At 36.3% G+C, this 12,924-nt stretch overlaps 1 protein-coding gene across 2 annotated transcripts in view; it reads left to right on the top strand.

Annotated features, from left to right (window-relative positions):
• Positions 1-12,924, top strand: part of ADK (adenosine kinase) — a 612,746-nt gene that overhangs the window by 537,005 nt on the left and 62,817 nt on the right. For both annotated transcript variants that reach the window (XM_074296780.1, XM_074296781.1), the window contains exon 8: positions 11,691-11,726. In XM_074296780.1, the coding sequence (XP_074152881.1) occupies positions 11,691-11,726 (36 nt within the window). The remainder of the gene's footprint in view (positions 1-11,690; positions 11,727-12,924) is intronic.

Genomic DNA, 12,924 nt, shown 5'->3' with positions numbered 1-12,924 from the left:
ATCTTCTGCAGGAAGACTTTCCTGGCCCTCAATTCCACTGCTCCTCCCTCCTCACTAAGATTAGCCTCTGTTTACATTGTCTCTATCTTATGTGTACATAGTTAGTTCCACGGTGTTTCCCCTGTTTGAATAGGAAGTCCTTGAAAATAAAAATCATGTTTTGTTTCGCTTTGTAACCCAGTACTTAGCACAATGCCTGTCATATTAGAGTAAGTACTCAGTAAATGCAACTGGACTGACTGACATACTTTGAGGATACAAATGCCAGAACTTGGGGGCTAACTTCATAATGATCCTTTTCCCCAAAGCTTCTGTTTCCTAAGAAATGCCATAATCATATTTTCCTAGAGTTTTGCAAACCTAATTAAAAGCATTTGAAAAGGCAAGAAAAAGAAGGAAAAAAATCCCCATATAGATTTGACAAACTCAGTACCAGAGGCAGTGCCAGCTACAACAAAGAATAAGAATAGCAATAAAACCCGATTGCTCCAGCTGTCTATATACAAATGCAAAAAATATGTATCATAAAAAGAGCTAAGTAGAGATCTTAATACATCTTAATACAGATACAAATTTGGCCTTTTAAGTATCACAAAGATTTTGTAGAATTTTTCTTCTGGAAGACTTTGTATCTTATTCAGTAGGAAGAAAACAGATAAAGTGAGAGATAGAGTAGTATTATGTGTAGCATTGTGATATGGGAGAAAATGTGGAAAATGGGACAAACAAAACAATACAGTAGCAAAAGGAGGACGACATGGATGGAAGGATTGGAATCAGGTAAAGAGTTTGGGAAACAGGTCACAAACCTGGCACAAAATGCTAACTATAACAAGCATTTATATTTAAGTTTTGCAAAGAATTTTACAACTATTATTTCATCTCAGTCTCATAATAACCTTGAGAGGTACATGCTATTCTTATACTCATTTCACATTTACGGAAACAGATAAGGATCATACAGATAGAAAATATCTGAGACTGGATTTGAACTCAGCTCTTTCTGACTCCAGGCCCAATATTCTATCTATCTAGCCGTGTACAAAAGCATAAAGATGCAATTGTGGGGAACTTTTAATTATCAGGAAATACTCAGATCCTTTGTTTGCCAAAATTAGAATAGAGACTACTTTCATGACTTAATTTAAAGAAAATTTCATCCTTCAATATTGTTGGAGGAAAAGATGAGGAGAAATGCTTTTCTGCCCTGATTACAGTCAACAAGGATGAGATTGTTGTAAAATAGAAATGACAGGAACCTTTGGATCAAGGACCATCATTCTCCAACAAACTTGTTGACAATGAAGGAAAAAATTGTAGAGCCCTCGCAGAAATACATTCTGGGTGTGAGATGAGTCAGTCTCAACCATTGTAAGAGGACAAATATGATTCTGTGTGCAAGGGGATATTGGCCCGAAAGGAACACAGAGTTCTAAAGATGCAAGTACAAATTATTTTAGTAAAAAGGAAAAAAGAGAATTCTCTGAAAAGGCTAATATATGTGCATAAGGAAATCATCAACAAACTTAGATAGTTAAGAGATATATCAAAGGCAGAAGTGAAGTTGAATTGCTGAAGATAAATAGAATTCCAGGGATATAGAAATCTACAGTGAACTAAGTCTGGCAATGAATGTGAAGGGCAGGGAGAAAATGTGACTTTTTTTTTTTGCCGTTTATAACTAAGGGTAGATTCTGTAAACAATAAAAAATTTAAATTGAATTCTATTTCTAGTAAAATTCTAGAAGATATTATCAAACAGATGATCACGTGAGCCCAACTTAAGAGAAGGAAGGATCAGCCAGTCAACCATGCTGAGTGCTCCAATTGTGGAATTCTGGAGATGGATGGAAACGTGGATCAGGCATGGTTACTTTCTGGCTAGAGACTGTAAGATAATTGAAGAGCCAGAACTCATTTGTAAAAATGACTCTAGAAACCTTATAAGGCAACATACTGTTGTAAAATGATTTGCCATAAAGTATGAAATATTAGTAGCTCCTATTAGAAACCCCTGGAAGGGATTGTTTTATTTTCTGCTTTGGATAATCACCACCACCACAGTATAGTAGCATAGCAGGACTCATTGATAATTGATTTCAGAAGGCATGATGAGTAGTGAAAAGGATTACTGAACAAATTTTTTCCATTGAAAGTACATCTCCAGTTCCCAGCCTAACTATACCTCTCCACTCAATTCCCTAAAGGGCCAAGTGGTACTTCTATATGTAGAGAAGCAGGACAATTCTACCTAAATTAATTCTTCAGTGTCATACCAATCAAACTATCAAAAGATACTTTATAGAACTAGAAAAATAATAACAATTCATCTGGGAAAATAAAGGTCAAGAATTAAATGGAATTAATGGGAAAAAATGTGAAGGAAAATGGCCTACTAATGCCAAATTTCAAACTGTATTACAAAATGATAATCATTAAAACAATCTGAGACTGGCTAAGAAATGAGTGCTAGATATGTGCTTCTTTAACATTCTTCCTTTTTTTTTTTCTTTTCCTAATTTTTTTAATTGTTACTATCTCCCTATTCTTCTCCATATTTTGTCCCTGTCCTATAACATTTTAAGTTCCCCCTCTTCCGATTAGTGAAGAATATACTTTATCCTTCATCATTTGAGTACTCCTTTGTAATTTCATTTATCAGAATTCTTAATACTGTAATTATCACATTTTTTTTTCTGGTTCTACTTCACTGTGCTCACAGTGTTCACAATTCATACTAAAGAGGAATATGGTATAATGCCCTTGCAATCAGGAGATTGAGATTCAAAGGTTATAATAAAATATCTAAAGAGGACTTCTTGATCTGTCTCTCCTACTCTGTTAAACGAGAGGCTTGGAGTCATTTGCCTCTAAGATTGGTTCCACCTCCAAGTTTATAATCCTCTGGTCCTATTACATCTGCCCAGGATTCTCATAAGTTGTCCTTTTGTCGTTTCTCAATGCACCATGATACTCTGTGATACTCTATATAAGTTTTTCATCCTGCCTTCCTCCAATGAATGGGTATCTGTCTTGTTTCTAGTTCTTTGTTATAACAACAACAACAACAAAAAAAAAAAAAAACAAAAAAAAAAAACACTATGTATTTTCATACCTAGAAATCCAGCCTCTCTGTTTTTTAATTCCATTGAGTATATGCCTATGAGTGGTATCACTGGGTCAAAAGGCATGCAGTGAAATTGTTTCCAATATAGTTTAATTGATTCATAATTTAACCAACAGTACATCAAGTGTGCCTGTCCTTCCATAACTCCCCCAACAATTGTCATCTGTTTTTTTTTTTATTTTTGCTAATCTCATTTTAAGATGTAGACCCTCAGAATTGTGTAAATTTATATTCCTCTTATTCCTATTTGGAATTTTTTTTTCCATAGGGCTTTTTCATAGCTTGATGTTTGAAAACTTCCTGTTCCCTTATTTGAAAATTTTCCTTGACCATATCTCTATTGGGAAATGGCTCTTGGTGTGTGTGTGTGTGTGTGTGTGTGTGTGTGTTTTAATATCAAATATTGCTTGGAAAAAAATTTTCTGCAAAGATTTTTCCCCATCTATTTCTCTTCTAATTTTTGATTGTATTGATTTTGTTTGTATAAAAACTTTCCAGTTATCTATTTTCTATCCTATAATTCCTTCTATTCTTTCTTTGACCAATAAGTCTTCCATATTTATAGTTATGAATAGTATTTCTTTCTGTTTCCCTCTCCTATTTATGATAAGATCTTTTATACTTAAGTGATTATACCCATTTGGATTTTATTATAGTATGTTTTGTAAGATGTTGAGTTAAACCTAATTCCTTACTGATTGCTTTCCATTTTTCTTCAGCAGTTTTTGTCTGATAATGAGGCTTTATCTCAATAGTTAGTGGCTGGTTTTATCATATATTTTGATAATATATTTGAATTCTTTTAATTTTTTTTCTGTTCTACTGATCAATTTTTCAGTTTTTAAACCAGCATCAGATAATTTTTTATCATTATGTCTTGGTTATATAATTTAAGATATGAGACTGCTCACTACCCTCTCTTTTTCTTCTCACTTCTTTCTTATATTTCCTTTGTGATTGACCTTCTGTTCCTCCAAGTGACTTTATTATTTCATTTAATTGTATAAGTAAGATTTTGGTAATTTAATTGTATTACATTAAATCTATAAATTAGTTTAACTGTATTGTCATTTTTATTACATTAGCACAGCCTGACCATGAGCAATTAATATCTTTTTAATTATTTGTCTTTTTTTTTCCCTGCAGAAAATGTTTGTTGTGTAGAGAATAATCCCTATGTGATGTTGCTAGATGGCCTCACAGATAATTTCTGTGTTCTGGGCCTTTTTAGTGGAATTTCTTTGTTTATTTTTTATTTTGTTGGATTTTGTTGCTTAGAAAAAAAGATTTTATATATATATATATATATATATATATGTGTGTGTATATATATGTGTGTGTGTGTGTGTGTGTGTGTGGTATATAAATATAATATGTATTATATCTCATCATTGCAATAGCTAGCATTTCTAGAACCATACCAAAGAATAGTGATGATCACCTACCCTTTTAAAAATCTTAGTTTTGTTATAATTTCTATAAGCATCATTCTCTTTCAGAATTCTCCCCTTTATCATTGACATTAATGAAGATCCTAGGTGCCTCTAGATCCATTTCTACTATACACTGCTACTTTTCTTAAGGATATTCAGAAACAAAATGGGTCCCAATTGAGTGAACTTTAATCAACGACCACAGCTGATAATGATTTCATTTTTATAACTAAAGATAGAAAAAATTTAAGGTCCAGATCAGTAGCCTTGATTCAGAGTGTCTCTAAAAATAGTGTATGCTTCAAGTTGTTCCAGACATCTAATCAACTTGAATTTCTTAAAAACCAAGTTAATAGATTTTTTATACTGGGTGTGATGGTTTCAGACTTATTACAAGTAACAGATTTGTGTGGACTTGATTTATATTGCTGTTGTTTTAGCAGATCTTAAAAGTCTTATTTTTAATGTGACCCATGGGAAGCAAGTTCTGTTTGTTCCCTTTGTGTACTACTTTCTGGGTGATAACAATTGTAACCTGGTTACATAAGTGATCATCTCTAGAAATTCAATGTCCTTCAGTGACAACATTCATCCTTGTATCTGTTGTTTTCTGAGTTAAAAAGTTTGCAAATTTGACCAAGGTAAAAATAAATAAATAAAACAGATCCAGAGAGATCTCTTCCTTTCTTTGCAACTGAAATCCAAAGACAAAATTCTTCTTCTTTATGTACTCTGTGTTTCCCAGAGAAGTTAGATTGGATATAATCAAAATCAGCATTGTCTTTTAGTCTGTAGTCTGTAGTCTATCAAATGTATTTTCTCTAATATCTCATTCCTCTTCCACTTCATCAAATGTGAAAAGTTTTTTTTAAAAATGATAAGATATTAAGTATTCTATAAGACCTAACCTCACTTTTTGGCTTTGAGTCTTGTCTATCTTTATACTTTTTACTGCAAATCTACTTTATTTACACTGCTGTCTTTATGTCTATACATCACTGAACACAGTTTTGGCACTCAATAAATGTTAAATAATATTTTTCTTTGGCATCTCTTAGACAAGAAATGTGATAGTAAATGTCATAGTGCGAGATACAAACCTCCAAAAAGCTCTTGATTATAAACATTGAAAAATGTAGTACAAACTTTTCTTTTTATTACCTGAAATTGTTAAAGGATTTTCCTGAATTCGTTTTTTCTTCATGAGTTTGCTCTGGTCTTTGTTTATTTTATCTGATTTTTAAATTAAATTTTCTCCTTAGAAAAATAAAAGAAATGTCATTGATTTCTTCCTACTAGAAAGTGAATAAATTAAGTGGTATTTTGCAGAACAAAAGTTCATCCCAACTGTAAAGTCCAGAATGAGAAAATATGTTAAAGTGTAAGCAACATATTTTTTCATTATGGTGTATAGATCAATGGATGGAGGTAATTTGATGGAGAGAAAGTAATAATAGATAGTTCTCTTTAACATAAAATTTCAAAATGACCTAAAGGTATATCATTGCTGCAAGTGTTGCTTAACTTGTTTATAATGACATTAGACTTGGAGCCAGTGATTTCTCTTATTCTGGAGGATTCAATTGAAACCACAAATCCTTTTGTTTGAATTTAAGAGCCACAGTATGTTGTACTTCAAACTGAACTTGTTGCCAAATCAAACTAAAAAGGCTTAGCTCCAAGGGGAAATATATCCTAATGAACAAAATTTCTGTGGAAGAGATGAGTGTTAATCATCAATCAATCAAACAATCCAAAAGCATAAAGAATAGGAAGGACAATCAAACTCTTAAGTTACCCTTAGAGTTGATAGTCTTAAAGTAAGGATTATCTATGTGAAACTTGCTTTCACATAGTTTTTGACATAATAAAAATGGAATAACTTTACTGACATAATCTCTTTGTTTTTGCAAACAAAAATATGGCCTGTCAGAGGGACTTTACAAATAAGGTCCTCAAATCCATAATTTAGTTCATAGAAGATATGAAACACAGGTGCAGTAAGCTTAAAGAGAAAAAGGAGACTGATTACTCAAATTAGATTGACCTTGGCTGCAGTCTCTGAGAGGTGGTATTCTCTGTTTACTATGTAATGGGAAGCATGGAAAAATTCTGAAAAGGAGAAAAAATACTTGATTTCTGAGTCAGGTCTTTGAGGAATAGTTTTGGAATCATTCCCAATACCTAGGATCTTAGATTTATTTTCTGACTTGAATACAAAAACAAAGTCCAAGTACAAAAAGAACTGATTTGGTAGAAAATATACCCAACACCTGTTGAAAACCTGGGGTTGATTGAAAGGGAGATACATTTTTAGAGTTTAAAACCTAGGAAATCTCTGATGATCATTCATCTATTCCAAGGTCTCACCCATAAATTAATAATTGTTGTAGTAGTAGTAGAAGTAGTAGTAGTAGTAGTAGTAGTAGTAGTAGTAGTAGTAGTAGTAGTAGTAGTAGTAGTAGTAGTAGTAGTAGTAGTAGTAGTAGTGATGGTTTCACATAGTCTTGTCTTCCATGTGAGTTTTAAAATGTGTAACTCATGTGGTGGTGGTGGTGGTGGTGGTGGTGAAGGATAATAGTAGTAGTAATAGTTATCATCATCATCATTATTTTCCTCCTTTCAGGAAATGGACAGTACTTATTGTCCTGAAGGTTAAACCCCAGTCTCTTCATTGTTCTCAGAGAATAAGAACCACCAGTCATTGTATATATTCTTAATAGTCAGGAAGTTTTTGGCATTCAAGACTGTTCATTCTCTCCATTTCTGAACTTGGGCATTTGGAGCATAGTATATATACACTGAAGTTGTAGCAGCTGCTGGCAGCTTGTCTTACTTTGAGTTTTATGCAGACCCTACACTCACTGTTAATGTGTATATGTTCCTTGGTGTTTTTTGGGAAATTTAAATCTTTACTCCCACTAATGTGATCTGAATTTTCTAAAGAGATATTTATTTTTTCTTTCTTTCTTTCTTTTTTTTTTTTCTTTTTTTTTTTTTTTTTTTTTTTTGAGGCTGGGGTTAAGTGACTTGCCCAGGGTCACACAGCTAGGAAGTGTTAAGTGTCTGAGACCATATTTGAACTTGGGTCCTCCTGAGTTCAAGGCCGGTGCTCTATCCACTGCACCACCTAGTTGCCCCCTAGAAAGATATTTCTAAAAAAAACATCAGATGGACTATATTCTAGGAGTCTGGAATTTTCTCCACATCTTGTCCCCTTAATTTACTTTCTTGTAAGCTGCTTTCTGTCAGAGATCCTGTCTTCTTTATTCTCATATGTCCTGCAGTCCTCAGTGAAATTGGTGAATTGCAGCTAGGTGGCACAATGTCGAGAGAGTCCCTTCTCAGTCTCCTATTAGCTGGATGGTCCTCTCTCCTTCAGTTTGCTCACTTGGATTTAATGATCTTTAAGATTCCTTTCATTTCTAAGTCTGTGACCCTAGAAGCCAAAATTCAGGAATTTAGATTATTATAGGTCTCAACCTGATTCCCCCAAAGAAGGAATGCTTTTGTGGCAGTTTGTATTCCTGCTCTCAACCCACACTGCCAGGCGGGCATGGCCACGAGCAGGTCCCTATCAGACCACAGACCATTATTCTTTGAAGGGGTTTGAATTGCTTTCACTAGGAGGAAGGGCTTCCTTTGCCAAAGCCTATCATCAGCACTTTCTCTGCAATGTAGAGTCTGTGGCAGGAGTTCATACAGGCCGCAGGGGCCAGGGGCTGCTCTCGAACCCAGGGCTTCTCTAGTCAGTCTAGTTTTCTATCCACTACTCTATGCCTCATCTCTGCTGTTACCTAATTTAAAAAAAAAATGACCATTTGCATTGAGTCTTATTCATAGTCCAGAGCTAAAATATTGAACAGTTTTTGGTATGAGCCCCTTCTACATCAGAGGTAGTGCTGTTTTTAGAAACAAATGTTGGAGTATTACATGAAATGCACATAAAAATAAAGAGCTTTGGTTTTCTTCCATTTTATACTAATGAAAGATCTTTTTACAAATATATATACACACACACACGCATATACACATCCCCATGTGTTTGTGTGGGTGTGTTTGTGTAATGAAAGTATCTCCTTTTCCCTGTAAACTGTAGTGTTAGTCTTTAAAAAGAAGTGTGTTTCATTTAGTAGTGGCATACTAATCCTGTCGAAATAGCTTTCTATATAAGTGTGCACACACAATTTTCATTTACTATAAATTTTCAGACATCCCCTTTAAGAAAACAACCCCAACAACTACCTCACTTTGGCTGTTAGAAGCTTTGTTGTTCGCTCCCCATTGTTTTTTTCAGCTTGATCTCAGAGGCAGCAAACCTATTGTGATGTGTAAGTCCTAAATAGTATGGTATAGATGAGGGTCTGAGGCATTAATTATATGTCATTTTATTCACAACAGTCAATTCCAGAAAGGAAAAAAAATATCTCTGTTATTGTGAAAGACATAGTATGGGGATAGTGCTCTTTGATACCCCAAATGATACTGTATTGGAGCCTAAATGACAATGGGAGCTGATTCCCAAAATGTGACCTGCCTGAGAGAGAGAGCGAAGAAATCAAAGGGAAAGTTTTCAAAATGGAAAGGGGATGAATGTGAAATCCATCCCTCTCCGAAATTCTCTTTTCCTGGCCTGCTCGGCTTAGCTGCTGTCATATGTCATGCATGGATGGAGCTGCTGCTCTCCCAGGGGAGTGCCAAAGCTTCTGGGGAGCTTGTTTATTTCCTTAATCCCTCCTCCTTTGTGATTTTTTTTTTTTTAATGTCAGATCCAAAATGGAAACCCTGTAAATATAATGATTATCACATGGATAATCACCTCCATTAGGAGCCGCCCTGCTTCCCTCTACTAACCTCAGCTATTCTCCACATGTCACGGCCACTCTAAGGTTGGGTTTCGCTCTGACTGCTTTATTAGATAAGGGAAACTCAGTCTGTGGTGCCCCGGGCAGCACAGATGGGGACCGCTTGTCTCCTTTTCTCACTTTTACTATGAAAAGACACTGGAAAGACCTCTTTATTATGATCTGGCGAATTCTCTTGGAGGTGCTGCTAATGTTGGGAACCTCTCTCACCTCTTTACCCAGAATCATACCCCCCACACCCCTCCAATACTCTTTGGCTTTCAGTGCCCAAAGATTAGAATTCTGCTTAAAATCTTCATTATGCTAAACTGTCCCAGAATTGAATTTGATTGAAAGGGAAAAATAAAATAAATGTTGTTACTTCCCTTCAAATCAGAGTTAGCTATAGGAAAGTCTACTGAGAGAGGAGCCAGCTGTCTTCTCTAACAGAGTGATGATCAGAGGAAGGTGGGAGGAAATCCAAAGATAAAGCCTTTTGAAGGCACAGAACTAGTGCTTAGCCATTCTGATGTCAGGTCCGTAGTCCTTGCCATTTTAGGGGACTCTGAGAGAGAAAATTGAATTAGCCTTTTTAAAATACTCCCCTTCCCCAGTGAAAAATATATTTGGATCACTCTTCCTTAGAATCCTTTGCTGTTGCTGTTATCCTAGCTTAGCAATAGCTAAACAAGCTGCAAATGAGTTGTAATAGAAAAGGGTGATGCTATGGTACAAATGGTCTTAGTTCATCTGATTTTGTGTGACCCTTGTGTAATTTTGTGTGATCCTTTCTTGTTGATTTGCTTTTGTATTTTACTACAGTTTTATCGCCCTCCTAACTCTCCTAATTCCCCCTCTTACCCTTGTGTCTCAGTCCTCTGGAAGTCTTCCATGCCCATAATGAAGTTCTATGTAAATAAATAGTTCTAATGGGGCCTTTCAAGTTGTCTTTTTATATGAGAATGAGCTTAGCTAATCACATGGCAGCTTGGGAAAACATGGCATTGAGAGAGCTTGATCCTTACCCTCTTCCTTGACAGCTAGGCCAGCGAGTGTCATTGACTGTGTGATGTACAAGAAGGAATGCTTTTGTAAATAAATTGTCCAAGTGGCCAACCTTGCCTGGACCCACTTGTCAAGGCCATGATTCAATTTTTTTGGATGGGGGAGGGGAGGCAGTCAACATCAGCTCAGGCTAACCTGGTCAACTTCATGTTTCTCTAGCAAGCAGCCTGAGGAGTTGTGCTTTTCAGCGTATCACTTTTTATTAACTTTCGAGTTCAGCTGTAATCATCCATTTTGCCCTTTCTGAATTCTCAAAATGGCCCTCCAGATCCAGGCTGTATGGTTCTGCTGGGGGAGGGGGCGCATGCATACGTTCCCTCCCACTTGAAGTTTGGCTATGTGTTATCTAACACATAGGTAGTACTGAAAGTGGTGGTCTACACCCAGTCTCTCCTTTCTCCCTTACATGGCTTGAAGAAGCAGTTATTTCAGTCGCATTGGATCTTTTCACTACCCTGTTAGGCTCAAAGCCCATCCTTCTATTAATATCTCTTGGCAGAGATAATTTGGAGGAATGTAAGTTAAGATGTAAAGGCTCTTGACAGTTGTCTGCAATATTTTTTCATATTAAAGAGGGAAGCAGATTGGGAAGTGAAATTGCCACCATTTTTTATCAGCCTTGGATTTTAAAATATGGGCATGAAACAAACAGGTTTGATCAGTAATAAAAAGAAAAGGAGGTTGACTGCTTGGTAGTGTTTCTGCTATTTGTTATATTACTTTCACCTGTATTAAAGCATTACTTTTTAATAATGTCCCTTAAATTGTACCATTAGCATTAATATATATTTTTTTAAACCCATGAGACCTAAGGTTATTTTTCGTTTAACTTCTGGACATCAGAGGTCACCTAGTAAGACTGTGATGGTGCTGTTTGTGATTAAAGGTATAGTTGTCAGTCTGCTTCTCAGTATGAAGTGGTTGTCTTCCCTTACCGAGGTCAGATCACCTGCACTGAGTGTGGTGTCCATGTGAAAACACGTCCTGCATCTTCTTCATTTGAACTTGTGAAGTCCATGGCGCTTGTGTTGCCTTAGGGTGGGGAGGAGGGTGGGAAAGAGAGGGAATCTTTTCAATACCAGCATCAAAATGGCACTCTCTGGGTACATGGAGATAATTGTGTCAAAGGAAAATGGCTTGGACGCACTTCAGCATGGGTTATTTCTTCATTATCTAGCACTTTATAATTAACTGTTCCTTTTTTTTTTTTTTTTTTTTCAGGAAGCCGCCACTTTTGCTAGAGAGCAAGGCTTCGAGGTGAGTTAACCCACAATTGCACACTAAACAGATCCTAAAGGTTTTTTCTTGCTGATAATGAAGTTCTTTTGGACAGTGATTGATGTGCTATTATACTCCCCGAGCTGCACCGCCGTTGCCATGGAAACCTGGCAGTCGTCATGGTTTCTTTGTTCTGCCAGCACAGTGTTATGACGCACTCTGCTAGGTCTGCACCCAACATCGCCTACAGATGTTATTTATTGAATTTTGAAAAGCCTCTTGGGAAGCCAAGAGGTTGGGCACGATTTCAAGCTGCCTCTGCAGATATGGGGCCTGTCAGTTGGCTCAGTTAAAAAGCTACCTCATTAGCTGCATTACACTCCATGAAGATCCGAGGCTGCAGTGGTGGCGGGGCAAGACTAAAGCGTGGAAGAGGACGCTGTTTAAATAACTTCAACCCTGCCACATATGCATTATCATTATGTAAATTAATTTCAGAAAGTTTGTGTTTAAAGTTGTTAAGAACTGATTAATTTAAATCCCCACTTACATAAACTGGCTGTTTGGGGGAAGGGTGGGGGTTACATAATATAGAATATACAGAAATAGGATTACTGGCACCACCTCAGTCATAGATTAACTCAAGTACACACTGGTGCTTGGGAATGATGTAGGAGCCCCAATTCCACTTGCCTGTGAGTTTTTAATCTTGACGAGATATTCCTTCAAGAGGTTCTGTGGGGTCGTTATTGACTCCAATCAGATTGCAGTCATTGCCAAATGATTAGCTACGGAATATAGCCTCACAATATGATGTTGGAAAACACAGCTCCTAATTTGAAGCCAGGTTAACTGGGGGGGAGGAAATCCATTCTGACTGTCAGATTGAGTGGGCAGGTCTATGTGTAATTCTGTGTTCTGTACAATCGCTTAGTATGCCATTCAGCCCAAATGTTAAATAATAAAGAACTTGTTTAAATCTGAGCTGTGGGGGGAGAGTAGAGAAACATACACAAACCCTCCCCTAATGTCCCCACCACCCAAAGAGGCCAACAGAGAATGATGGAGTGATAGGAGCTTAGCCCAATTTGAGCCTCTCAGAACAAGGTGGGTGGATTTGTGGTGGTCTTGATATGGAAAGATAGAAATGGCTAATTCTTTTCATTACTACAAAGTACTCTAAGGAAGCATGCATTTCACCTGGGTCTCCACACTTAACAAGCCAACCGGGGCTCTT

Source organism: Sminthopsis crassicaudata, chromosome 2, assembly GCF_048593235.1.
Source record: "Sminthopsis crassicaudata isolate SCR6 chromosome 2, ASM4859323v1, whole genome shotgun sequence".
Lineage (NCBI taxonomy): Eukaryota > Metazoa > Chordata > Mammalia > Dasyuromorphia > Dasyuridae > Sminthopsis > Sminthopsis crassicaudata.
The sequence above is the reverse complement of the archived record's forward strand: the minus strand, read 5'-3'. Positions and strand labels throughout refer to the sequence as shown.